Here is a 27,751-nt window from a genome sequence, read left to right on the forward strand (position 1 = left end):
ATGGTCCTTTGTCTGCACACGCTGTCTGTCAATATGCAAAAATGGCTTTCCAGCCAGACGTCTGGCAACCCCTTGTAACGCCTTCTCTTCCCAACAACAATTTGAAATTTATTGTCCATGTGCTGAAATTAATGTGCCTCATTCTTGGCAGGTGGGGGCCTGCATGACAATGGCACTGATCAATTTATCACAAAAACAAGTGAGACTGCAATCTCACTGGCTGCGAATGCCGCCTACATCCCACCCCCAACAGTACCCTGCTCCTGCGCTTCTCTTCGCCGCTGCCTCCTGCACCCGTCTGCTCGCCACTCGCTCCCAGCCTCGCCACTCTTTGACCCTCACCACCCCCCCACCCTGGGCCACTTGCCGCTTCTCCCCCACTTTGCCACTTCCTCCAATCTGCTCTGCTTCCCGCTCCCGCTTGCAGTCTCCCTCCCCTCTCCTCCCTGTCTTGTCTCGCTCTGTCTGTCCCTTGCTCTCTCACTGGGTGCAGTAAAGTGGGGCAGGGCAGATGGGGGTGAAGTGGCAGCAGGTCGGGGGTGGGGGCGGAGAGCGAGTAGCGCACGGGTAGGTGTGGGGGTGGGGGAGCAAGTGGCAAGCAGATGTTGTAGTATGGGATGATGTTTTCGCGTGCATGCGCAGATTAGTCCTGGCAAACTGGGTGCTGACGTAGACTGCGTGCGCAGCACCATACTGACAGCAAGAGTCCGTTCTGCCCATTTGCAAAGCTAGGAGTGCACTGATGACGTCAGCACTGGGAAGTGTTGTCAGGAGTCATTTTGTATTGTAGGAAGGATATAATGGTATTGGAGATGGTGTAAAAAAGATGACACCAGAACTGAGGCTATATTTATAAAGAAAGGATAAACTGGCTGAATCTCTTTTCCCTTGAAAACAGAAGGCTGAAGGGTTACCTAATAGTCTTTAAAATTATTAAAGGTATTGATAGATACGGAGGGAGTGTTTCCACTTATGGGGTGAAGAGCAAAATAAGATAACCACCAAGAAAAATAAGGAATTCAGAAGAAACTTTACACAGAATGTGGTGAAAATGTGGAACTCTAGTACGGGGAGTGGTTGAGGTGAATGATATAGATGCAATTAAGGAGACAGTAGATAAGCATATGAAGGAGAAGGAACTAAAGGATTATGCCATATGTGTTTAGATGAGGAAGGATGGGGGAAGGTTTGAATGGAGCATAAATGTCGGCATAGACTGTTTGTGCTGTATATTCAATGTAATTCTAAGTACTGTTTCTGTGCAGAAAGCTTTTTACCAAGTGCATGAGGGCAAATAGACTGTTGAACTTGAATAGTGAAGCAAGTGCCAGAGAATTAATGCTGCTATTCACCCATTGGAGTGTTGTATCTTCCTCAATCTTTTTGATTCAGAAAGGAATCAGCTCTCAAATAATTTCCATTCGTCCCTGCTTTCATTCAAACTTTCAGCTTCCATCTCTTCAAATTTCCCTTCCATATTGTCTGGCAAATGCAATTGTGTTTCAGACTTTACCATGTAAACACCCAAATTATAATTTTATGGTCAGTACATATTTACCCAACTTTTAATACTTTATTAATCTAGATAATTTACTGTAAAGTAATACATCTTCAGTGTTATGATGCCTAACTTGTGGTCCTGCGTATTTATGCCATAACCTATTCTTTTTCCATCTCCAATTTTTTTTTTAGCTGGAGGAGTTGAAGAATGTACCTGCTGAAAGTGAAAAAACCATCAGAGAAGCAACAGCTAGAAAAGAACAGCTTGAACAGAATAAAGTGAAGGAGGAAGAGAAACTTAAGAAAGTGATGGACAGTCTCAAACAGGAGACACGGGGACTGCAAGAAGAAAAAGAGGTTGGATACAAGTTTGCAATAGGGGGAGGGTTGTTATGCAAATAAAGTATAATTTTTGCAGTTTAGGGGTAGAAAAGTGGATTTAACTAATCGTTAACAAATATCACCTAGTGTTGCTTGAAAAGTAGTAAATAATGTTATGTCAGAAGATGTTTTTTTCCCCTGATCCTATTTGGCAATGGCATGGCAATACACAATATACCCTATGGAAGTACAAGATAAAGTATGCGTAAGCAAAATAATGCAATAATTTTCATCTAAACAAAGGTATCTTTTGGAGACAAATCTGTTCAAATTGCACTGAACAAATTTCAAAAAGTATACGTGTGTAGCTGGTCTTCCCCAATGTATTCATATTAATGTTTTCTTAGTGATTTTTTTTTCTTACAGGTGAATGAGAAGCAGCTCATGGAGTTGAGTAAAGCAGTAAATGAGACTAGATCAAGGATGGATGTGGCTCAGTCAGAACTAGATATCTACCTCAGTCGCCACAAATCTGCTTTGAGCCAACTCAACCAGGCTAAAGAAGCCCTGGCTACTAATATTAGTACACTTAAAGAAAGAAAAGCAACAATTAAAGAACTGGAAACCAAAATACCACAGAGTGAGCAAGAACTGCAAAAGGTGAGCTTGTGTGTGTTTTAGGTGCATGTATGTTAGCAAATTGTCATGCTAGACCCCCACCTGCCAAGAGTGAGGCATATTAATTTCACGATATGGACATTAAATTTCAAATTGTTGCTGGGAAGAAGAGAAGGCCCGTTACAAGGGCTGCCGGACACTTGGCTGGAAGACATTTACATACCAATAGGGACAAGAGAGGTTACTTCCCTTTATCCATTTAACCCACTATGGACTTTGAGCACCAGACATTGAAGGCCAGGAAGCGCATTCCAGGCCCTGCTAAGATGATACAATCCACAGAGCCAAGACCTGGTCAAACCAGCTAGTCACATGACTAACCTGCTTGGTCACCTGGGTTTTTCTGAATTGTACAAACGGTTTGAACTCAGAATATCTGTTTGCTCCTGGACTGAGAAGATCTCTCCTGGCTGGCTTGCCACAGCCTCTCCTGTCTGCTCCCATCTCTTTCTCACGGAACTCCAGATTCACTGAAGACACGGGAACCCCAGGAGAGAAAAGTCTCCTACAGCGAACAGGGTTCAAGAAGAATACTGGGCCCTAACGTAAAGCAAGATCTACCTACAATCAAGGACTCTACAGTGGGCTTGAAGATCCGTAACAAAAGCCCTCTTCAGAGATTGCCTCAAACTTTTCTACTTTATTTCTTCTCTTTTCTGTCTCTATCTGCATGTGTGTATCGGGTATGCATGCTATTTTGGGTGCGTCATGTATCCGTAGGCGTTAACTGAATTAGAGTTTAAGTTCAATAAATTTCAACCTTTTTTAAACCTAAGAAAATCTGTTTGTGCTGGTTTCTTTGCCTTATAATTGGAAAGCAGTGAACAAAGATTCACCAAGGGGGACCTAAAAACACGATGTGTTTAAAATTAAAACCCTGGTGAAGGCTGAGGGGGAGCTCTAGACCCCTTTCTCACCTGGTGGTAACAAAATATTAAATATTTTATTAAGTTACAATTATTGGCATGGACTAAAGTTTGCATAGATGAAGTGCACAATCCAGTTAATGAAAAAAAACAAATGTGAGTTTGCAAATGATTACAGTTGGATATTTTAGAGGGCACTGATTGTGGCGAGGCGGGGGTGATGTGGGGTGGAGGGCTGTTGATTACTTTGTTTCATGTACTTACAGGAGGAGCTGAGTACTGCAATCTAACACTCAGTGCAAACAACATATTCCTATTAACACTTATTTACTAGTTGATTTTAATTTTGTAGGCCTGGATAATTGGAAAGTATTGTGTTTAGCATTGTTGCTTTTTGGTGGGTGAAGTCTAAGTTAGAGCACCAACAACTGTTGTTTGCAGTAAATTAAGATCTATAACACTTATTTTAAACTGACTCAAAGGCTTTATGACATGTACCTTTGCAATCCGTGGAGGTAAAAGCCGGCCAACTCTGGCTTGACCCATAAGTGATGAATTAGCAAGTCGTTTATTGAAGTTGCATCTAAAGGTGGAATATATTGCATTAATACTTATGTTCTATTCAAATATCTATTTGTTATAAAATCTGCAAGAAGTCATTCCATGGATCAATATAAAATGCAGTGAAACTATTTTATTTTGTAATTTTTAATGGTATTTTTGTATTAAGTTATGTACAGTTTTATTCCTATATGCGACAATTTGTTTATATACTTTGGTATTTTAGATTTAATATAAATATTTTAGATTTTTTTGGAAAGCTTCATCCTGTAAGGTTTCTTCACAGTATATGCACTGAAAACTTATAAGTAGTGGCACAGTGAGAGGAATTTATTTGGATCTATCAGCTGTATAACTGCTGAACTTTTAGAATAGTGCCTTTCTGAATTGAAATTGGATCAAAATAAGTGTGAATTACTTTGCATCCTTACTAGGATGAAAAGGAGCTTGAGAAAATAATCCAGTCTGAAGCTCAGATCCGGGATAGTGTTTATGAGCTGCGACAAAAAGTTGAAGAAGCAAAGAGCTCTCTAACAGTAAATCGCAGTCGGGGTAGAGTTTTGGAGGCACTGATGCAGCAGAAGAACACTGGTAAAATCCCTGGAATCTATGGAAGACTGGTAAGGAGATTGTTTAAAGTATATACAAATGTCGCTTACAGAAGAAACCAAGATTCTCTTTTGGAAGGGTCTCTGACCTGAAACATTAACTCTGCTTCTCTCTGCACAGATGCTGCCAGCCCTGCTGAGTATTTCCAGCATTTCTTGTTTCTATTCTCTTTTAGGTTTGACTTATTTGTGATTTTTTTTTCACGATGCTGAATGTTTGTATTCTTTTAGGGTGATTTGGGTGCCATTGATGAAAAATACGATGTTGCTATCTCCTCCTGCTGTGGTGCACTGGATAACATTGTTGTGGACACAATTGATACTGCTCAAGAGTGTGTTAACTTCCTGAAGAAACAAAATATTGGAGTAGCGACTTTTATTTGCTTAGATAAGGTATACAAATGTAAATTACAATTCTGAATTTAGATCTGATTGTTTTAACAATTATTTAACTTTGGAATTATTGTAGCGCCATGACTTATTTTTCTTAAAACGTTCTTCAGATGAAAGTTTGGGAGAGAAGTATTGGCAAGATCCAAACACCGGAGAAAGTTCCCCGCCTGTTTGATATGGTCAAAATAAAGGATGAGGCTATACTTTCAGCATTTTACTTTGCACTTCGTGATACACTTGTTGCTAAGGATCTGGAGCAGGCAACACGTGTGGCATTCCAAAAGGACAAACGCTGGAGAGTGGTAACAATGCAGGGGCAGATAATAGAGCAATCAGGTACAGCAAATGATAGAATTGCAAAATGTAATGTAATTTGTTTGTGTTATCCTATTGAAAGATATACAAACTGATGAATTATGTCTGCATTTTCAAATCTACACCTTGCAACTTTAGAATTTCAATTGTCCTTTTGTTCAATCTACTAACGTTAAGCAAGGAACTGGTATATATTTGTGGTACTTTATTTGAAATGTAAATGTCTATTCAAAAATCTAAAGTGTCTTTAGTAGAATTGTAACTTTTTTTTTGCAACTTTAGTGTTCTCCAAGTTGGATCTATTTGGTCATCTGCTGCATTTCAGATGATAAAAGTATTTAAAAAGACAGTTTCACAGTAGGATAAATTACAGACATTTGCTGTTGGTGAGGAAAATTTCCAGATTGACCTGTAGTCAAATTTACAAGTACAAGGCAATTTGCATATTTCCCTAGCCGACATCAGCAATTAACCCCAGGCTGTTAATTTATTTGCCTAATTCAGAGTTTGACCTGTTTGAGGAATTTCATTGTTTCTCTGACTTCAAATGGCTAATTTATTGGATCCTGTTTACTAATTCTTCCTTGTTAATTTTAATTATTCATTGGTAGCTTTTTCTAAACGTTCAATGATGCTATCAAAACATTGTGGATTTTTTTTCATAAATATATGTTCATATTCGATCATGCAAGTTCATACTTCCAAGTGTGAAAAACCCTTTCCTTCATACTATCAGATTAGATGCAAGACTTTCTTTCATGCAGAGAGATGTAGGAGAACTGCAGAATTTTTTACATTGCGAATGTTAAATTGCATGGTGGTGCATGCTAAATCTAATCATGTTTAAATTCATCTTCACCTTTGTGCCTGGTTTTATGCCTGCCAATCTGTAGACTCCCCTACAACCACGATTGAATGTAGCAATTTTATTAAACTTGAGTAGCTATAATGTAGCTTTAGCAAAAAGCTATTGCCCAAACTTGTTAACTTAAACAATTGTATTTAATTTCAATGCAGATCAATTGCCTTATACCTCCATTTTGCTTTAGGTACCATGACTGGTGGTGGAGGAAAAGTGATGAAGGGTAGAATGGGATCTTCATTAGTTGTTGAAACTACACCGGAAGATGTAAGTTAGTGTCCAAAAATTCTTCAGTGCACTGAGCACAGTTGTTCAGCATTCCATGTTTGGGGACAGGGGAGGCAAAGAATTCGTGCATTCCTGGTGATAGTTAACAGCAGCTAAGTGTTTCAACTGCATAGCCCATGACTGCATTATAGTTAACCCAGACTTTGTGTCCCTTGCTAAATCACTAACCTAGTTTCTGATATGGGCCCTTGCTGTTAAAACCAAAATCTTTTTTTTTAAAGTTCTGTATAACTCCTCTTTGCTGACGTTGCTGCATTAACATCTCACACTGAAGAGTGTCTGCAGAGACTCATCGACAGGTTTGCGGCTGCCTGCAATGAATTTGGCCTAACCATCAGCCTCAAGAAAACAAACATCATGGGGCAGGACGTCAGAAATGCTCCATTCATCAATATCGGCGACCACACTCTGGAAGTGGTTCAAGAGTTCACCTACCTAGGCTCAACTATCACCAGTAACCTGTCTCTCGATGTAGAATTAAACAAGCGCATGGGAAAGGCTTCCTTTGCTATGTCCAGACTGGCCAAGAGAGTGTGGGAAAATGGCGCACTGACACAGAACACAAAAGTCCAAGTGTATCAAGCCTGTGTCCTCAGTACCTTGCTCTACGGCAGCGAGGCCTGTACAGCGTACGTCAGCCAAGAGCGACTTCTCAATTCATTCCATCTTCGCTGCCTCCGGAGAATCCTTGGTATCAGGTGGCAGGACTATATCTCCAACGCAGAAGTCCTCGAGGCGGCCAACATCCCCAGCATATACACCCTACTAAGCCAGCGGCGCCTGAGATGGCTTGGCCATGTGAGCCGCATGGAAGATGGCAGGATCCCCAAGGACACATTGTACAGCGAGCTCGTCACTGGTAGAGGACCCACAGGGCGTCCATGGCTCCATTTTAAAGACGTCTGCAAACGCGACATGAAGTCCTGTGACATTGATCACAAGTCGTGGGAGTCAGTTGCCAGCGAGCAACCATAAAGGCGGGGCTAAAGCGTGGCGAGTCGAAGAGACTTAGCAATTGGCAGGAAAAAAGACAGAAGCACAAGGAGAGAGCAAACTGTGTAACAGCCCCGACAACCAATTTTATCTGCAGCACCTATGGAAGACTCTGTCACTGTAGAATTTACCTTTATAGCCACTCCAGGCGATGCTGCACAAACCACTGACCACCTCCAGGCGCTTACCCATTGTCTCTCGAGACAAGGAGGCCAAAGAAGAACCAAACTAGAATGGAAAAATTGGCGAGTGCAAAACTTACCTTTGTACTTTTCAATCAAAATTCTGTTTGGAGTTTTCTATAGGTCATTTTTCCACCGACAATAAGGCAATTCATATCTGAGTCAGAAGGATTCAAGCACTACTCAAGACCTGAGCAGATAATTCAAACTGACATTTCCATGCAGTACTGAGGGAGTGCTATACAGTCTTTCAGATGAGACATTCAACCAAGGCCCACCTACCCTCTATGGTAGCCATAAAAGGTCCCATGGCATCATTAAAAGAGCAAAGTAGTTCTGCTGGTGTCCTGGCCAATATTATCTCTGAAACAATTCCAGTTGTTACAATAAGGTGAGGAGCCGAATGGCTCCCCTCTTGGCCCCTCTCCTTGTTTGACCACAACAGGGTTTCTTTTAAACAGTGAATGTGCTTACCAATTTGGCTTGTGTTTAACCCTTTATGTGCTATGATCATAAAAGAACCAATCAGATGGGTTTTCTTGTGTTTAAACAAGAAAGAGGTTAGTTTATTGTACTTGAAATCTAAACCTGATCGAAGTAAAATAATAAAACTACGCTCCAACTTTCTCACACACACACACATAATTTTCAGAGTGATGAATAGTTTGTGTTGGATTGGAGTCCAGAAAAAGTAAAAATAATATACACTCTGTGGGGCCTGGTAATTCAGTTGTTTTCTGGCTGAATTCGTGGTTCCGAAGTCTCTGGCTGGTAGAAGTGCACTTTGCAACTAGCCCACCTGATTGAGGTTTTTCTTGGAGACAGTGATGTAGGTGGCTTTCTTCCCTGAGGTCTCTGTCTGTAGTGATGATGGGCTTGGACAGGATTTGAAGCTTGCAGTATATGTGGAGAAAGAAAAAAAGAGAGGCAGCACCACCGATGTCTTGCATAGTTAGCTCTTAAAACTTGTCTCCTGTGTGTAACAAAACTCCAAGTTTTACACAGACTGTGGAGATTGTCACGGCGCTCTCAATACTACTTTTGTTAATGAGCTCCAAAGTCAAAAACCCAAATCTCTCTGTTTGTATTGTCAGTGTTTATCCTCTGGAGTTACGTCACCACGAGTGAATGCTCCAAGATAGCTTTGAATGTCCCACTAACGAGGGTGATACTGGATAATCTACTCCGCTATCCTAGCCATTGTCCTGGGTGGGAGCTTTGATGGACATGTGTCTCCAATTCGATATCCTGGAATGTGAGGTATTTCATGCAAATTGTGGTGGCCATCTTGGCTGCCAGCTTTTTAAAAGTTGCATGCAAGATCCCAGCTTTCCTTTTTAAGAGTTTAATGTAGGTTTTGAAATGATGAATTAAAAAGTCTTCATTCAGCATAGCATGTTTTCTTGGCACAGTAAAATGTCATACTAAAAATTGTTAATTTGCCTCTTTTCCTTATATTCCACGACTCCACAAAAGTAGATTTTTCTTTGAAAAGTACAAAGCTAAATTTTCAATTTTCCATTCTTGTAGCTCTTCTCTGCACCAACTCCAGCATGCATATCTCTCCTGTGCCTACATGATCAGAGCTAAACATTGAACCTCTCCCCTTCCCCTCCAATCCCTGCCACATCTTTTATAACAAGTGCCTGTTACTTATCCATTCTCTAGATTTATCCTGAATTCCTACAGCTTTAAGCTTGACCAGTTGCCTTTCTTGTGAACCTTTTGTCAGATGTCTCTGAATGTCTAGCTATACCGCATTTATTTTCCATGGTCCATTTGGGATGTCACTGACTCAAGTTGGTTAGGCAGATCATCTTTATCTAGATTGTTATTGGCTGCTGTTTACTGGGCTTTTATTGTGTTTTTTATTTTGATCAGTTATATTATTTTGCAGAGGATTGAAGTAAGACAAATTGTACTTGCTCATGTATTTTTATGAATATGACGCAACGTTAGCCTGTTTTTAATTACTGTTACTCTAGCGTCCAGTAGCTCCCTCACAATGCCTCAAATATTCTTCCTAGGCTCTTCTGTATTCTGGGATAAATGCAATCTATCCCATGGGAGTTCTTTCCTTGGCCATTCCGGGGCTTTTGTATACTGATTCTGTTATTGTTGGGTTTTTTTTAATCCAGTAGTCCAAAGTAAGCAATTTGTGTAAAATGGCAAATGTGTTTTTGCTGATAATTGAAATGACAGCTTTTTTCCCCCCTAGATCTTTCCCCCAACTATACTTTTACTGCATTTCTGTATATAATATATTCATCCAAGTGAATTCTTTCTCCTTAGGGTTGCCAGTCCTTTAGGATTGGCCTGGCATCTCCAGGAATTGAAGATTAATCTCCTGGACACTGTTATGAGCAATCTGGGAGAAAAATCATTGGAGCATCAAAACAACTGATTTTTTTCATTGAGCGTTTTAGTTTACTAAAAATATTGGAGATGAGAAAAGCAGCTGTTAGAATGGGCAGGATAGTTTGTACTCTTGTGATGAAATCTCCTTCCAACTAGGTTAGCAACATTATTTTTCCCCTCATCAGTTGCCACATTCCTGCAGATTCACCTGGAAACTGGTGTGTTTGGGTTGCTCTGTGAATACCCAGCTGTAGTGTAAAATCCATTTAGCAAACCTCTGGATTCTTCTTGGTAACCAATTAAAGGTCCATTCATGTCATAGATGGTTCAAATTAATGTTATATCTGAGGCAGTTGTCTTCTAAGAATGGTGAATTGGGCTTTTACACCTACAGTCCTGCTCTTAAGGATCTGTGTCTGTTCTTGTAGATCTTTATTCTGTTGAAAATTTTACTATTTGTTATATTTTTGCACTAAACTGCATTTCTTGCTTCTGTCAGCTGTCAATGCCCTCCTACTTTCCCGTACAGTTATGACTGTCCTCTAAATTGGTGGTAACAGCAAATGCTGATCTTTTTATGTTCACAATGTATTCATATGGGGAATGAGATATCCCAATACTGAGCTCGTCACTGGTCACATCTCACTATCCAGGAAACATGAATCCAAGAATACTTGATGAAATAAAAACTGTCTGGTTTATATGTGCTTTTTATCCTTGTCAAAAAAGACTTTCCCTTAATAAAAGCCAAAGTAATGATGGGGAGGAGTGTGGATTGCGAAGTTCCTGTTGTGGCTGAAGGATTGATTTGTTGCACAATCCTATGTAGTAGAGAGTGAATTTGTAAAAATGTACATGCAGTCACTGGGTGCTGCACTCTCATTTTGAGGCAGGGTAATCCTTTATATACTGGGAACACTGACTTGGGCAGTAAACTATTGCCAATCATCATCAATTTATGTTGCTATAGTCACTGCAGCTGTATTGCACGTCAAGTAGAATTCGACAACAGCCCAATGGTCCATCAAGTCTAGATATAATGACCTGGGGGAGGGGTGTGGTGGCAGTAGCGCTTTACGGCCAACCAACCAAGCTCAAAAGAGATCATTTTAAATGAACCAATATTGTATTCATTTTAAGAACTCTTAAATGTGGCAGTCTCTTTGAGCTGCTACAGCTTTACATCAGCCAACTATCTTTGCAAGCAGGATCATTGTGGGTGATGGGAAAGTGAGTTAAACTGGTGTCCAGCAAATAAATACTGTGCTGCTTCTTTGTGTATCTAAGATGTTCAAACTAAAACTGTTTTTAAAACAAAAAAATAGATGGACAAGATGGAGGCTAAATTGCAGAAGGATTTAGCAGTGGCACAAAAATACCAAGAACAGAAAGGTCATTTGGAAGAAAAAGTAGTTAAGATGCAGCAGAGCATCAGGGAGATGAAAAATGTGTTGGAAAAGTACACAGCAAGCATTCAGGTATGTAACTCTGAAAAACTTGTATTTTCTTAATATATTTGGAAAATATGCTTCCTTTTTAAAGTGGCAGTGGATCGATTACAATACAGTAACTACATAGCAAGGAATGTCATAACTTTAATGTGAAATCTGATTCAATGTTGCCACTATTGTCATGGAAGTTTTTTTTGTTTAAAAACTAATAAGGGTCTGTGTGCCTTTAAGACTGAGTTATTAGTGTCTCTGGGAACCGTGTGTGCGAGATGCAAGTCTGTTTCCTAGGCAACAGCGAGAGAGAGAGGTGTCATATGACTTATTGTATCAGTTTGACTGTAAGACTGGCTAGAACCGGTTTGATCTGACAGATCAACAAAGTATGCTGTCCTTGAAGGAAGGATTTGTGTGTCTCAGCAGAAAATCTACATTGCCCTACTATGGGTTGTGTTTTGCCTAAAGAGGAAACAACCCCTGGAAAGGAATGTTTGCATTGTTAGAGGTAGCAAATTCCTTTTTACTTCGTGTCTGAGAAGTCTCTGCCTCAGGAGTGGCTTTCTGTTGTCTTTTGTGTTTCTAGGAGTTCTGGAAACTCAAAGTTTCTACTGATAGACCTCTAATTCAAAATCTAAATTGTTATACTACTTGTTGAAAGATGTGTGTGATGCTTGCTGCAGCTGAAGTGCCTTTTACAGACTGTTTATCAAACTCCCCTAAAGACTTCAAGTGGCATCTGACTGTTTGACTCTGGGACACCTTACTGATCTTGGAAAGTAACCAACCAGGACTTGCAACCCAGTTGTTTTATTATTCCTAAGAAACGGTTCTAATTTAAAAGATCATTTTAAAAACTGGTTAACCGTTGGTTTTTGAATGTATGTGTGTGTTTGAGGGTTAGGAGGAATAAGAAGTTATAAAGTCTTTTCAGACATAGATTTATCTTGGTAATTGTTTAAGATTTAGTTTATTAAGTAGTTAATTTGTTGTTGTTTAAAGGTACCTGGTTTGGTGTGTTTTATTCTGGGGATTAATAAAGTGTTTAATTTGGCTAATTTACAGTAGGTGGGAAACTTCAATAATATGCTTTGACCTGTGGAGTAATGGGACTGAATTGACAGTGCATTACTCCCGCCTCGATTGTAACACTATACATAACATTTATATTGTGTATGCTATATACCACCTATCCAATGGAAAAGGTTACATGTCTCAAATATGAGATGGAATTGTGATTTGCCTCCTTGATTTGAATTTCTGCTCTTCCCATTTAGTTTTGGTGCAGCTGTGGGGGGTGGGGGAGGACGTGGCACAGTGGTAATGTCACTGAGCTAGTAATCCAGAGGTTCAGGCTAATGCCCTGAGGACATTGGTTCAAATCCCACCATGGCAGTTGGTGGAATTTAAATGCAATTAATTAATTAAATTAATAATGCTAGTCTCAGTAATGACGCCATGAAGCTGTCATCGATGGTGATAAAAATTCCTCTGGTTCACCAATGTCCTTTAGGGAAGGAAATCTGCTGTCCTTACCTTGTCTAGCCTACATGTGACTCCAGACCCACAGCAATGGGGTTGACTCTTAAAATGCCCTTATGAAATGGCCTAGCAAGCCACTCAGTTGTCGAGGACAATTGGGGATGGGCAGCAAATGCTGGCCTTGCCAGCAACACCCACATCCATGAACAATTTTTTTTTAAAGAATCTTTGAAAACCTGAATTTTATAAGAGGTCTTTAGTCACAGTAAGTTTATGTTGGGATTTACATTCTGTTTTTGACTGAGAGAAAACAGTTCCCATAATTTCTACTAAACTTAAACTCTATTGCACAATATTGCCAAGGTCTTTGTACAAGATCAATTTCAATAACAACTTGCATTTATCCTATACCTTTAACTTAGAAAAACATTGCAGTGTTGGAAATTTAAAAAAAATCAAAAGCTAATTAAGAGCTCCAGTGACACTGAGGCTTATCCACCATGGAACTAATCCATTCAGTATTTATGTCACAGGCTTTCATTTTGGTTGTAGTTTGATGTAAATGTAATTCATGAGAGGATTTTTAAAAATTAGTTCTGTGGAACTCTTTCCTTTGAAAGCTCTCCTTGTACCAGGGCGCGACTCTGCTAACTTCAGCTGCAAGTTTCAGAGGAGCTTTTGTTGCCAGCTACTGCTTTCTTGAGTTGCACATTTGTTTGCCATCCCACACCAGTTGCAGATAAGGAGCAGAGTCTTGATATGCCTGTGACTGTTTAGTGGAGTGGCTTCCTGTTATGAGGGTAATGTTTCATGGAAGAGTGGAGTTTGCAAGTTCTCACCGTGACCGCGTGGATTTCCGCCAGGTGCTCCGGTTTCCTCCCACAGCCAAAGACTTGCAGGTTGATGGGTAAATTGGCCATTGTAAATTGCCCCTAGTGTAGGTAGGTGGTAGGAGAATGGTGGGGATGTGGTAGGGAATATGGGATTAATGTAGGATTAGTATAAATGGGTAGTTGTTGGTCGGCACAGACATGGTGGGCTGAAGGGTTTGTTTCAGTGCTGTATCTCTAAATGAATAAATGTACCAGAAATTATTTATCTCTATGAAACTTGAACTTTTATTGCATAGAACATCTTAAGTTTTATTATATGTTGGGTGTGGTGATGAAATAATTCATAATGATGCAGTTACCTTTTCTATGATCTCAAGAGTAGGTTAATGAGGCCATTTTTAAAAAAAAAAATGAAATCAACAGTGCACCCGACTGTGGTGATCTAATCACCAATGAATTGAGACACTATGCAAGATAGTCCAGTTTTTGGACATCATATGCCTGGATGCTGAGTTGAAAGAAATTCTTCAAAATCTTCCTTATTCCGAATCTGGTGCTAGCAGTTGGCTGACACTTCAGCAGTCTAGAGGAAATAAGCTGCACCTTAGTTAAGTTGTTAACATAACAAAATGTTCCAAAGTGCTTCACAGGGGCATTATAAAACAAGGTGTTACACCAAGCCACTAAAGGACATATTAAGGCACATGACCCAAAGCTTGGTCAAAGAGGTAGGTTTCAAAGAGCATCTTAAAGGAAAAAAGAGAGATGGAGAGGTTTTAGTTTGGGAATTCCAGAGCTAAGGGTCCAGGTAGTTGAAGGCATGGCCACTGATGCTCAGTGAGGATGCTCAGGAGGCCAAAATTAGAGGACCACAGATAACTTGGACGGTTGTGAGGATGGGGAAGATTGCAGAGATGGGGTGAAACCTTGGAGGGATTTGAAAACCAGACTAAAAATTTTGAAATCAAAGCATTGCATAACCTGGAGCCATTGTAGGTCAGCGAGCGCAGGGGCGATAGGTGACCGGACTTGGTGCGAGTTAAGATACAGACAGCAGAGTTTTGGATGACTTTAAGTTTACGGAGAGTAGAACATGGGAAGCTGACCAGGAGTGCATTAGAATGGTCAAATCAAGAGTTAAAGGCATGGATGAGCGTTTTGGCAGAAGATGAGCTGAGCTAGGAGCGGAGTCTGGCAATATTACAGAGGTGGAAATAGGTGGTCTTAGTGATGGCGCAGATAAGTGGTTGGAAACTTATCTCAGTCAATTATGATGCCACAGTTGCGGACGGTCTGGTTCAGCCTTAGACACATTCCAGGTAGATGGATGGAGTCGGGAGCAGACTTTGTGGCGGAAACGGAAAACATTGGCTTTGGTCATCTTAATATTTAATTGAAGGAAATTTCTGCTGTTCCATACTGGATGTTGGACAAGCAACCAGACAATTTGGAGAGAGTGGTGGAGTCAAGAGAGGTGTTGGTGAAGTAGAGCTGAGTGTCATCAACGTACATGTGGATGATGCTCCTGAGTGACTGCATGTAGATGTGAAATAGGGGCCACGGAATAGATTCTTGTGGGATACTAGAGTTAACTGCAGGAGAGGAAAGAGAAGCCATTGTAGTGATTCGCTGGCTACGATTGGATAGATCAGAATGGAACCAGGCGAGTGCAGTTCTGCCCAGCTGGACGACAGTGACGAAGTGTTGGAGGAGGATGTGATTAACCGTGACAAAAGGCTGCAGACAAGTTTAGAAGGCCAAGGAGGGAGTTTACTTTTGTCACAGTCACAGGATGTTATTTGTGACTTTGGTAGGCATTTTGGCACTGTAGTAGAGGTGGAAACTTCTTGGATTCAAATATAGAGTGCACAGAAGGAGGCCCATCGTGTCTGCACCAGCTCTCCGAAAGAACAATTCACTTAGTGCCATTCCCCTACCTTCTCCCCGTAACCCCGCACCTTAATCCTTTTTGTACAACAATCTAATTCCCTTTTGAATGCTTCAATTGAATCTGCTTCTGCCACGCTCGCAGGCAACGCATTCCAGACCTTAACCACTCGCTGCGTGAAAACATACTTCCTCGTGTCACTTTTGCTTCTCTTACCCATTACTTTAAAATTGTGCCCTCTTGTTCTCGATCCTTTCACGAGTGGGAACAGTTTCTCTCTATCTACTCTGTCCAAACCCCTCATGACTTTGAATACCCTTATCAAATCACCTCTCAGCCTTCTCTTCAAGGAAAACAGTCCTGACTTCTCCAATCTATCTTCATAACTGAAGTTCCTCATCCCTGGAACCAGTCTCATGAATCTTTTCTGAGTTCAGGGAAAGATGAGCACAAATTTGGGAGGCGATGACACATTTAAGGATTTGAGAGGAAAGGAATGTTAGAGATGGGGTGGTAGTTTGCAAGGATGGAGGGGTCAGGGGTTGGTTTATTGAGAGGGGTGATAGCAGATTTGAAGGAGAGGGGCAGTACCTGAGGAGAGAGAATAGTTAACAATATCGGTGAACATGGGAGCCAGGAGGGAAAGTTGGGTGGTTGGCAGTCGGGTCAAGAAAACAGGCGGTGGGTCTCATGGACAAGATGAGCTCTGAGAAGACATGAAGGAATATGGGAGAGAAACTAGAGCATGGTACAAGCTCACGGCTAGTGCAGGGGGAAGCCTCCAAGGATGTTTAGCCCGGTGAAAAGGAAAAGATTAGCAAGGGAAAATGTGGGTCCATGATGGGCAGCGACAGGAGCATTTGTAGTAGAAAATGTGGAAATGGCAGAGGGACTTAAATAATTACTTTGTGTCTGTCTTCACAGAGGAAGATCCAGAAAATCTCCAGAAATACTAGGTAACCAAGGGACTTGTAAAAATGAACTAACAGCAATTAGTATCAATAAAGAGGTAGTACTCGAAAAATTAATTGGATTGAAAGTTGATAAATCCCCTGGACCAGATGAGCGACATCGCACAGTATTGAAGGAGGTGGCTATAGAGATAATGGATGCATTGGTGGTTATCTTTCAAAATTCTATAGATTCTGGAAGGGTTCCTGCAAACTGGAAAGTAGCAAATGTAACCCCACTATTTAAAAAGGGAGCAAGAGAGAAAACTGAGAACTACAGACCTGTTAGTTTGGCGTCCGTAATAGATTCTAATATTTTCCCTATTATAAAGGATGTGATAACTGGACACTTGGAAAATAATATGATTGGGCAGAGTCAGCATGGATTTATGAAAGGGAAATCATGTTTGACAAACTTGTTGGAATTTTTTGAGGATGTTACTTGTAGCATAGATAAAGGAGAACCAGTGGATGTGGTGTATTTGGATTTTCAGAAGGCTTTTTATAAGATCCCATACTGGCAGTTAGTAAACAAAATTAGAGCACATGATATTGAGGGTAATATACTGCTGTGGATTGAAAATTGGTTAACAGACAGAGAGCAGAGGCTAGGAATAAATGGGTCATTCTCAGGATGGCAGGCTGTTACTATGGGGGACTGCAAGGATCAGTGCTTGGGCCACAGCTGTTCATAATCTATATAAATGATGTGGATGTGGGGACCAAATGTAATATTTTCAAATTTGCTGATGACAAAACTAGGTGGGAATATAAGTTGTGAGGAGGATGCAAGGAGTCTTCAAGGGGATTTGGACAGGCTAAGTGAATGGGCAAGAACATGGCAGATGGAATATAATAAGAACAAGTATGAAGTGCTCCACTTTGGTAGAAAAAACAGAAGGGCAGAGTATTTCTTCAATGGTGAGAGGTTGGGAAGATTTGATGTACAAAGGAACCTGGGTGTCATTGTTCATGAGTCATTAAAAGTAAGTATGCAGGTGCAGTAAGCAATTAGGAAGGCAAATGATATGTTGGCTTTCATTGCAGGGGGATTTGCATACAGGAGTGAAAATGTCTTGCTTTAATTGTATAGAACCTTGGTGAGACCGCACCTGGAGTATTGTGTACCGTTTTGGTCTCCTTATCTAAGGAAGGGAGTGCAACGGAGGTACACCAGACTAATCCCTGGGATGGCGGGAATGTCTTATGAGGAGATATTGCAGAAATTGGGCCTGTATTCTCTAGAGCTTCGAAGAGTGAGGGGTGATCTCATTGAAACTTACTAAATTCTTAAGAGTATGACAGGGTAGATGTAGGTAGGATGTTTTCCCTGGCTGGTGAGTCTAAAACCAGGGAACACAGTCTCAATAAGGGACAGGCCATTTAAGACTGAGATGAGGAGGAATTTCTTTACTCAGGGTGGTGAATCATTGGAATTCTCTACCCAAGAGGGCTGTGGAAGCTCAATCATTGAGCAAGTTCAAGACTGAAATCGATAGATTTCTGGCTACTAATGACAATAAGGGATATGGGGGGAAAATGACAGAGGAAGATGATCTGTTTGAATGGTGGAGCAGACGCGATGGGCCGGATGGCCGCCTCTTCCTATTTCCTATGGTGCAAGTGACAGGCAGCTGATCAAATGGTCTCAATATTAGTGACAAAGAGATGCATGAGCTCCTCACAGTTGTTAGAGGCGATGGAGAACAGCAGTTTAAGATGATAGTAGAACATGGTAATTGCCAGGACCCAGATGTCACTCCAAAATATAGTTTATAAGCACGATGTGTGTGGATGCCACCACTTGGAATCTGTCATCAGAGCATTCCACAGCCCCACTCATTTAGTAAAGTTAATTTACTACCACATCAATCATGTAAACTCTATACAATTGATATGTAGGCTAGTGTGTTGGAATCAAAAGAATCATTGCAAAGAGTGTGTGTGTGATTGGAAAGCATTATAAAGGTAAGCTGAACTGGCTTTTTGAGAGTCAACCGTTCTGGCGCAAAGCATTTTTGTATGAAGGGCGCTAGATTGACTTTTGTCTTTTGAAAACTCTGTGCCACTTTCTGTCACTTGGAGAATAGTTACTTAAATATATTTTGTATAGATTTTTTGTTCTGTTTTATGCACTTGTTTAATTTAGGGCCTGACTGAGCAGCAAGTTCATTTGACGATTCAAGTGAAGAACTTTGAAGCAAATGTGGCAGCTGCTGTTCCTGATCAGAACAAACAAAAAGAGCTTCAGAAAGCGCTGGAAGTTTTTAAGAAAGGTTAGTTGCCTTTGTGTCCAGTACCCTTTTGTTTCTCTTATTTGGAGTTTTGAGAGCTAGAAAAGTCACTAACCTAGGTGGAAAATGCTCAACAGTTGATGAGTAACATCAATTAAGTAAAATCTATCTGCAGCTGTTTGTGATTTTTCTACTGCGACATGCCATCTGGGATCCCACTTGACACGGCCCTTTTCTGTGGCAAGGGCAATTAATTCTATCCAGGATTCATTTTCATTAAGATTTTGGTGATTGAAAGGTTAAAGTTCTAAAAATAAAATACAACATTATTTAGCAGTGTAACTTTACAACATTTTTCTTAAGTTTTGCAATGTGTTAGGTACAGTAATCAGCTAGATAAATTGTTGCCTTTTTTCCCATTAGTTATATTTGCCATATTTAATATCTATTTCTAATTAGATGTTGAGCAATTAAATTTTACAGCATGTGATTGCTAAAGTGGTAGATTAGTGAGTGGTTTCCCATGTAAAGTTGACATCAAATAACACCAGTCTAGATTTAAAAATGTTCTCCATTGAAAAAGAATCTGAAGTTTTGGATCACTGGGTCAAGACTGAATTTTAGGTTGCAATCTGTTGAGTCTGATCTTCCCAGGAATGCACAACTGCCAGATTTCGCAAGTTCGCCATTTCTTAGTGACCCCAGTTTGAAAAAAGTGTTGGCTGACTTGATTATGAAAATTGAGGACTGAATGCAAAATGAGTGAGCAAGTTGGTGAAGCGATTGTCCCCAAAGATTGGGCTATCTTAATTTAGTTGTTGTGGAGCCAAGAGGAGCAGGAGTGATCCTCCTGGCTGCACAGAAATACTGCAGCCTCTGCTCCTTCCCTGTACTTTGCTCTCCGTGGATCTACATATGGTGTGGTGTTGGAACCAGATGAAATTGTTGAGGGCACAACCAGCGAGTTATATGGTGACCTTTTAGAACATATTGAGGAATTTCCAGAAGATTTGCTGTCTAATCATAGTCATTACGACACGAGGCCATTCGCCCATTGAGTCCATGCTAGCTCTATGTAGTGTCATGCAGGCCCCCACTTGCCAAGAATGAGAAATTAATTTCGCCACATGAACATTGATTTTTAAACTGTTACTGGAGTAAAGAAAGAACTTGTTTTTTAAAAAAAAAAACACCAGCCCCTTGACTGGAAAGACATTTGCATAGTAACGGGCAGTACTTGGAAAAGACAAAAAGGTCACTCCCTGCTCCAATTTAATCCACAAGGGACTTTTGATTACCAGATGTTGAAGGTGGAGAGGCTAGCATTCCAGGTTAGCTACTAAGATGGCCGAATACACACACGTGGTCAGACCAGTTTAATCACGTGACTAACTAGCTGTTGGAGTTTTTTTTGAATTTGAACTTGCCAAAGAGTTTTAAAAACTCAGAAAGCTGTTTGCTCCTGGACTGAGCAGATCTCTCTCCTGTCTGCTCCCATCTCTTTCTCACGGAATTGAAGACACATGAACCCCAAGAGAGAAAAGTCTCCTACAGTGAACAAGGTTTAAGAAGAATACTGGGCCCCAACGAAAAGCAAGACTACCTACAAAAGGACTACAGTGAGCTCGAAGCACAGTAACAAGAAACTCTTCTGATATTGCCACAAACCTTTTTTTTTCTTTGGCTCTTTTCTGTCTCTATTTGCATGTGTGTATCGCATATGCATGCTAGCATGGAGCATAACGTGTATCCGTAGACGTTAACTGAATTAGAGTTTAAGTTTTAATAAATTTCACTTTTCTTTAAACCTAAGAAAGTCTGTTTGCCTCATTTCTTTGCCTTATAATTGGAAAACTGTGAACAAGAATTCAACAAGGGGGAGCTAGAAACACGGTGTGTTTAAAAGTTTAAACCCTGTTACAATAAGACCAGGTGATGGCTGAGAAAGACCCCTAGACCCCTTTCTCACCTGGTCATAACAGAAATTTGGGTGCTAGCATCCTGAACTTTACCGACAGACAAACGAGAGAAATTGGAAGTGGGAAGCCAAATTGTTCCCAATCAAAAAAGAGCAAGATTAATGCAGGTTTTCCTGTGGTTATGTGTGATTGAATACTAACATGTCTGCAACTGAAGTGAGTAGCTCCCCAAGCCAGGGTGAAGTAACTTGGGATAAGTTAAAAGCACTGTCTATGGAGGAGCTGAGAATAATGGCTGAGCAGTGTGGGATCACTGTACGTGGCAAGGCTAGGAAGTCTGAATTCCTAAGGCTAGTGGCCAACCATTTTTCCCTTGAATATGAAAAAGTAGAAACAGGTGTAGAAGCAGAATCCAACTGAGTATTGTTAGCAAAGATACAATTGGAACAGAGGAAACTTGAATTATAAGAAAGAGAAAAAGACAGAAAGGCTGGAGAGGGAGAAAGAGAGAGACTTCCAGATGGAACAGGAAGAAATAGAGAGAGGATAGAAAGAATATTCCAGAAAGAATGCGAAGAAAGAGAGTTGAAACGGCTTGCGTTAACTAGGGGGCGACAGAGTAAACCCATTGAAAGCAGAGCCAATATGGAAGAACAGAATTCAGGGCTGGATACAAAATTGCTAAAACCCACTCAGTTAATTCCAAAATTCAATGAGGAAGATGTGGAAGCGTTTTGTGTCTTTCGAGAAACTGGCACGGCAATTAAAATGGTCAGCTGTGACCTGGTCTCTTTTTTAATACAAAGCAAGCTAACTGGAAAAGCCCATGAGGTTTATTCCTTGTTTCCAGGTTCATCAAATTATGAACTGACCAAAAATGAATAATTCATATTCAGGGCATATGAATTAGTGCCAAAAGTTTAGAACCCTCAAAATGTGAACTAATCAAACTTATCTGGAGTTGGAAAAAAGTAAGCAGCTGGCTTTTGACCAGTGGCTGAGGGCTCTTAAAATACAACTCAGCTATGAGACTCTCAGAGAAGTAATTCTGTTAGAGGAATTTAAAAACTCTCCTATTCTCAATTAAGACCCATGTAGAGGAGCAGCGGATTCAGGGAGCCCGGCAAGCGGCCGTTCTGGCCGATGAGTTTGCTTTAATTTATAAGTCAGTCTCCCAGGGGAGAGCCTTTCCTAATCATCCGCACAAATCTGAAAAAGACAAAGGGTGGGACAGGATCTCTGCCCAGGCAGTCCTAGGACAGAAAGGAAAGCAGGTGACACTGGGGGCCCTCCTCTAGCCAAAAAGGAAGGTGCTGTGAGCAAGAGACCTGAAGACCTATGTGCTTCCATTGTAATAAGGCAGGACATTTAAAGCTGACTGCTGGAAACTAAAGGGAAAACCAGTAGGGTTAATCAAGGCATACCCACTCAGTGGAGATGGGGACCTGATGGAAAGCACGGCAGAACAAGCTGTGGTTTTAACTAAAGTAAGAGTGCACCCAGGAAGCTTACCATGGCCAGTGCAAGAAAATTTAATATGATGCCTGAAGGTTATCGGGGTTTTTTTATCTGAAGGGAAAGTAACCTCATACCCCTCGAGTGGGGCAAGCAAGCCCCTAGTGATTCTCAGAGACACAGGTGCCACTAGATCCCTTTTACTGGGAAAAGGCCTGACCTTTTCCCCAGAGAGTGCAGTGAACACCAAAATGGTGGTGAATGGTTTTGGAGGGCAGTGTATGCTTATACCTGTACAGTGGGTGCACCTGGAGTGCGACCCTGTTTTGGGACCGGTGACTAGGGATTGTCCCTCGTTTGCCTTTGGATGGGGTTGACATGCTCCTAGGTAATGATCTGGTGGGAGTGAAGGTGGTAGCCGCCCCAGTAGTGAAAGAAAGACCGCGGGAAGTCAGACGGCAGTGGCAGGAGGCAGTTCCCTGCATTGTCCCTGAATGTGTCGTGGGTCAGGCCATGATCAAACCAGCTCCCCCAGAGGCAACTACATTGGCACTGCAGGCAGATGACCATAAGGTCTGCCTGTCCGAGACTTTCTTCGGAGAGTTAGCAGACCCATGGAATGAATTAAATGGATTTTCCCTAGCTGAGACTCAGCGAGCCGACCCAGTATTGCGAGAGTTAGCACAGACTGCCCAGTCTGAAAGTGAAGCAGAGGGAGTCCCTGATTGCTACTATTTAAAGAATGAGGTACTGATGAGGAAATGGAGTTCTCCTCACAGACCTGAGGGCAAGGAGTGGACAGTTAGTGGTACCGAGGAGAAATATTAAGGGCCCACGAGACTACAGTGGCTGTACATGCTGGTATGCGAAAGACCAAAGCCCGCATAAGACAACAGTTTGACTGGCCAAAACTCCACAAAGATGTGGTGGAGTACTGCAGGAGTTGCCATATGTGTCAGGTTGAGGGAAACCCCAACCTACAGTGAAACCTGCATCCCTAAGTCCTGTACCGGTGTTAGGATGGGCCCTCCAGCAGAGGACTGGTGAACTGTAAGGGACCCCCTCCGAGAACAAAAGGCACACAGCTGGCAAAACTTCAGAAAGAAAAGGGGAAAAAGTGACCAAGAGGGCAGGGTAAAGGAAGTCTGGGAGGAATCCTGTATGAATGAATGAGAAATGCATGGTTTTTCTTTCTGTATCTTCTGTTTCTCTCAAATCTTTTAATGAAATGCGCCATTTCTTTTCAAATCGCATTTCATCCACCTGGGTGTGGAGGTGTCATGCAGGCCCCCACCTGCCAAGAATGAGACATTAATTTCACCACATGAGCGTTGATTTTTAAACTGTTATTGGAGTAAAGAAAGACCTAACTGGAAAGACATTTGTATAGGTAACGGACAGTACTTGGAAAGGACAAAGGGGCCACTCCCTGTTCCAATTTAATCCACAATGAACATTTGATTACCAGACGTTCAAGGTGGAGAGGCCAGCATTCCAGGTTAACTGCTAATATGGCTGAATACACAGACATGGTCAGACCAGTTTAGTCACGTGACTGGCTGTTGGAGTTTTTTTTTAAATTTGAACTTGCCAAAGAGTTTTAAAAACTCAAAGCTGTTTGCTCCTGGACTTAGAACATCTCTCTCCTGTCTGCTCCCATCTTTTTCTCACGGAACTGAAGACCCATTGAAGACATGTGAACCCCAGAGAGAAAATTCTCCTCCAGTGAACGAGGTTTAAGAAGAATACTGGGCCCCAACAAAAAGCAAGACTACCTACAAAAAGACTACAGTGAGCTCAAAGCACAGTAACAAGAAACTTCTGACATTGCCTCAAACCTCTCTCCCTTTTTTTCTTCAGCTCTTTTCTGTCTCTATTTGCACGTGTGTATCGAGTATGCTTGCTAGCTTGGAGTGTGGCCTGTATCCGTAGGCGTTAACCGAATTAGAGTTTAAATTTTAATAAATTTCATTTTTCTTCTTTAAACCTAAGAAAGCCTGTTTGTGTTCATTTCTTTGCCTCATTATTGGAAAGTGGTGAACAAGGATTCAGCAAGGGGGAGCTCAAAACACTGTGCTTAAAAATTAAACCCTGTTACAATAGGACCAGTTGAAGGCTGAGAAAGACCTCTAGCCACCTTTCTCACCTGGTCATAACAAGAGCAATCCAATCAGTCCCATTCCCCTACTCTATCCCGTAGCCCTGTAAGTTTATTTCCCTCACGTGCCTATCCAGTTTCCTTTTGAAATCATTCATCGTCTGCGCTTCCACCACCCTCTTCGGCAGCGAGTTCCAGGTCATTACCACGCGCTGCACAAAAAACGGTTCTGCCTGATATCACTGCTTTTACTTTTATGTCCATTATTTTGACAATTGGAAACTAATAGAAGTTGTACTGTTTTTTTTCCCCAGAGTACGAACAAGCTGCAGCAATGGCTGGTAAAGTTGAGGCAGAGGTTAAACGGTTGCACACACTTATTATTGATATCAACAATAAAAAGCTTAAAGCCCAACAGGATAAACTAGACAAAGTTAACAAAGAAATTGATGATTGTGCCTCTTCCATTACAAAGGCCCAGGTTGCTATCAAAACGGCAGGAAGGTATGTTGTATCTGCAACTGCTTTTATGATAGTTTGTCCGTGCACTTTTATTTGCTGTGTTCATATTCACGCTGATCTGTTTTTCTTTTGCTGAGGAAGGTGAGCCATAGTTTATTTCTGATTAGCTTTCAGGTGGTGTATTCATGCATCTTAAAACAAATTCTCTTCTAGGAACTTTAAAAAGGCAGAAGAAGCAGTAAATCAATCTGAAGAAGAAATTGAAGAGAACAGAAAGGAGATTGAAGAGCTAACAGAAGAATTGAAGAAGGTGGAGGAAAAAGGTGCCATTGTGCTGAAAGAATGCACTGAAGCTCAGGTAGTTCCATAAATTAGCTGTGCCGCATAACTGAACTTTCTAAAACTATTAATTTGATTCCACCATCCTGGTTTAAGAACATTACAGTCAGTGAAGGCGTCCAATATGTTTGATTCAGTACACAAACAGCCACTGCCAGTTCTTTTCTTCATGGACTCGTGCAGAGTCACTTGAAGTCTGGCAGTCTGAAGCTTCCAAGACTCAGGAATTGGCCTTTCCTAGTCAACAACAACTTAGATTTATATAATGCCTTTAATGTAGAATCATGTCCCATGATGCTTAATTAGACCAAAATGGACAGGAGACTAAAAAGGTTATTAGGGTGACCAAAAGCTGCTTCAGATATCTGCTTTAAGAGGTTCTTGAAGGGAGGGAGGTGTAGGGGTTTGGAGAGGGAATTCCAGAGTGCAAGTTTGCACGGCGGAAGGGAGGGTGATGAACATAAGTCCTTTTACTGTATATTAATGACTTGGATTAAGGGAGAGACTTGGATATCCAAGTTTTCTGTTGACACTTACATTGGGAGGCACAGGAAGTTGTGTTGATGGGAACCAGAAGTTATAAGGGGATCTAATCAAGGCATTTAAAATTATAAAGTGAGTTAATCAGATAGATACAGAGAAACTGTCTCCTCTGATGGGTAATACTAAACAAGAGAGAATATTCTTAAAATTAGAACTAGGTCAGTTAAAAGTGCAATTAGGAAGTATTTTCTCATGAAATATATAGTACCCCAAAAGGCATTGGATGCTGGGTCAATTGAAAATGTCATGGCCAAGATAGATAATTTTTCTTAAGTAGGGGTATCAAAGGATACAGAGCAAAGGTGCATAAATGCAGTTGAGGTACAGGTCAACCATGACCTAATTAAATGGTGCAATGGGCTCAAGGGATTGAAAGGCCTGTTCCGAAGTAGTGGATCGGGGAATGCATTGGTTGTGGCTGACTGGTTGTGTACAAAGGCAAATAAGATGTAAACAAAAGTTTTGTGCTCGACTAAAGGCATGCAGTGCTCGACTAAATGCATGCAGAGGTTATAGAGGTTAAGTACAAGGAACAGCTAAAGAAAACGGAGGCTGCTATTAGTTCAGCTGAAAAGATAATGGAAAAGAGAATTGTGGAAGCAATGAAGAAAGCTGCTTTAGTTACATGAAGAGTTAGAGAGCTGTCAAAGACTGTATTGAGCCATTGAAGGGTGCTCAAGTACAGGTTACGAAGGACTCATTGGGTATGGCGGAAATATTACATGAGTATTTAGCATCACAAGAACACAAATATTAGGAGCAGGAGTAAACCATTTGCCCCCATGAGCCTGCTCCGCCATTCATAGGATCATGGCTGATCTGATTGTGGCCTCAACTCTACTTTCCTGTTTGCCCCCCATAACCCTTGAGTCCATTGTCGATCAAAAATCTGTCTAACTCAGCTTTGAATATATTCAATGACTCTGCCTCCACTGCTCTCTGGGGAAGAGAATTCCACAGACTAATGACACTCGGAAAAAATTTCTCCTCAGTTTCAAATGGAAGACCCCTAATTTTCAAACTGTGTCCCCTAGTTCTAGACTCCCCCACAAGGGAAACATCCTCTCAGCATCCACCCTGTCAAGTTATATGTTTCAATAAGATCACCTCATTCTTCTAAACCCTGATGAGTATAGGCACAACCTGCTCAACCCTTCCTCACAAGATAACCCTTTCAACCTAGGAATCAGTCGAGTGAACCTTCTGTGAACTGCTTCTGATGCAATTATATTGTTTCTTAAGTAAGGAGACCAAAACAGCGCACAGTACTCCAGCTGCAGTCTGTCTAATGCCCTGTACAGCTGTACCAACACTGCCCTACTTTTATACTCTATTCCCCTTGCAATAAATGCCAACATTCCATTTGCCTTCCTGATCACTTACTGTACCTGCATACAAGGTTTTTGTGATTCATGTACCAGGACACGCAGATCCCTCTGTACCCTAGAGTTCTGCAGTCACTCTCCATTCAAATAATATACTGCTTTTCTGTTCTTCCTGACAAAGTAGACAAGTTCACATTTTCCCACATACTCCATCTGTCAATTTTTTGCCCACTCACTTAACCTATCTAAATCTCTTTGTAGACTTTGCCCTCTTGACAGCTTACTTTCCAACTATCTTTGTGTCATCAGCAAATTTAGCTACTATACATGCAGTCCCTTCAACCAAGTCATTGATGTAGATTGTAAATAGTTGAGGCTCCAGCACTGATCCCTGTGGCACTTCACTAGGTACAGCTTGCCAACCTGAAAATGACCCATTTATCCCTACTCTCTGCTTCCTGTTAGCTAACCAATCCTCTATCCAAGCTAATATGTTACCCCCTACATGAGCTCTTGCTTTATGTAGTAACCTTTGATGTGGCACCTTATCGAATGCCTTTTGTCTCGTCTTGACTCTTGAAGATGTTAGAACTTGATGAATCTAATATAGATGAACATATTATTTTAGATAGAAATAAGAACCAGAAATTAGATAGAGCAGCTGGGCCAGATGATATCCACCCGAGGGTCCTCTGAGAGGGAGCACATGCAAGTTACAAAGATGGTGGATGCATGAAGTCTAGCAGACAGTCTTCTGGAATTCTTGCCTGCTTCAAGTAAAAAAGTCAGTTAGCATTTTTCAGTGAACTTCCTCGTTCATAACAGTAATTAATCTAGGTTAGTCATGCAAGAT

General features: G+C 41.1%; 1 protein-coding gene across 5 annotated transcripts in view; it reads left to right on the forward strand.

Moving 5' to 3' along the window:
* The window catches only part of smc4 (structural maintenance of chromosomes 4), an 85,645-nt gene that overhangs the window by 37,548 nt on the left and 20,346 nt on the right, over positions 1 to 27,751 (forward strand). For all 5 annotated transcript variants that reach the window (XM_068042167.1, XM_068042165.1, XM_068042170.1 and 2 more), the window contains exons 10-19: positions 1,693 to 1,857; positions 2,248 to 2,481; positions 4,361 to 4,546; positions 4,766 to 4,927; positions 5,038 to 5,263; positions 6,292 to 6,371; positions 11,251 to 11,403; positions 18,673 to 18,799; positions 24,544 to 24,733; positions 24,905 to 25,049. In XM_068042167.1, the coding sequence (XP_067898268.1) occupies positions 1,693 to 1,857; positions 2,248 to 2,481; positions 4,361 to 4,546; positions 4,766 to 4,927; positions 5,038 to 5,263; positions 6,292 to 6,371; positions 11,251 to 11,403; positions 18,673 to 18,799; positions 24,544 to 24,733; positions 24,905 to 25,049 (1,668 nt within the window). The remainder of the gene's footprint in view (positions 1 to 1,692; positions 1,858 to 2,247; positions 2,482 to 4,360; positions 4,547 to 4,765; positions 4,928 to 5,037; positions 5,264 to 6,291; positions 6,372 to 11,250; positions 11,404 to 18,672; positions 18,800 to 24,543; positions 24,734 to 24,904; positions 25,050 to 27,751) is intronic.

The sequence above is a fragment of the Heterodontus francisci genome, chromosome 11, assembly GCF_036365525.1.
Source record: "Heterodontus francisci isolate sHetFra1 chromosome 11, sHetFra1.hap1, whole genome shotgun sequence".
Taxonomy (NCBI): Eukaryota; Metazoa; Chordata; class Chondrichthyes; order Heterodontiformes; family Heterodontidae; genus Heterodontus; species Heterodontus francisci.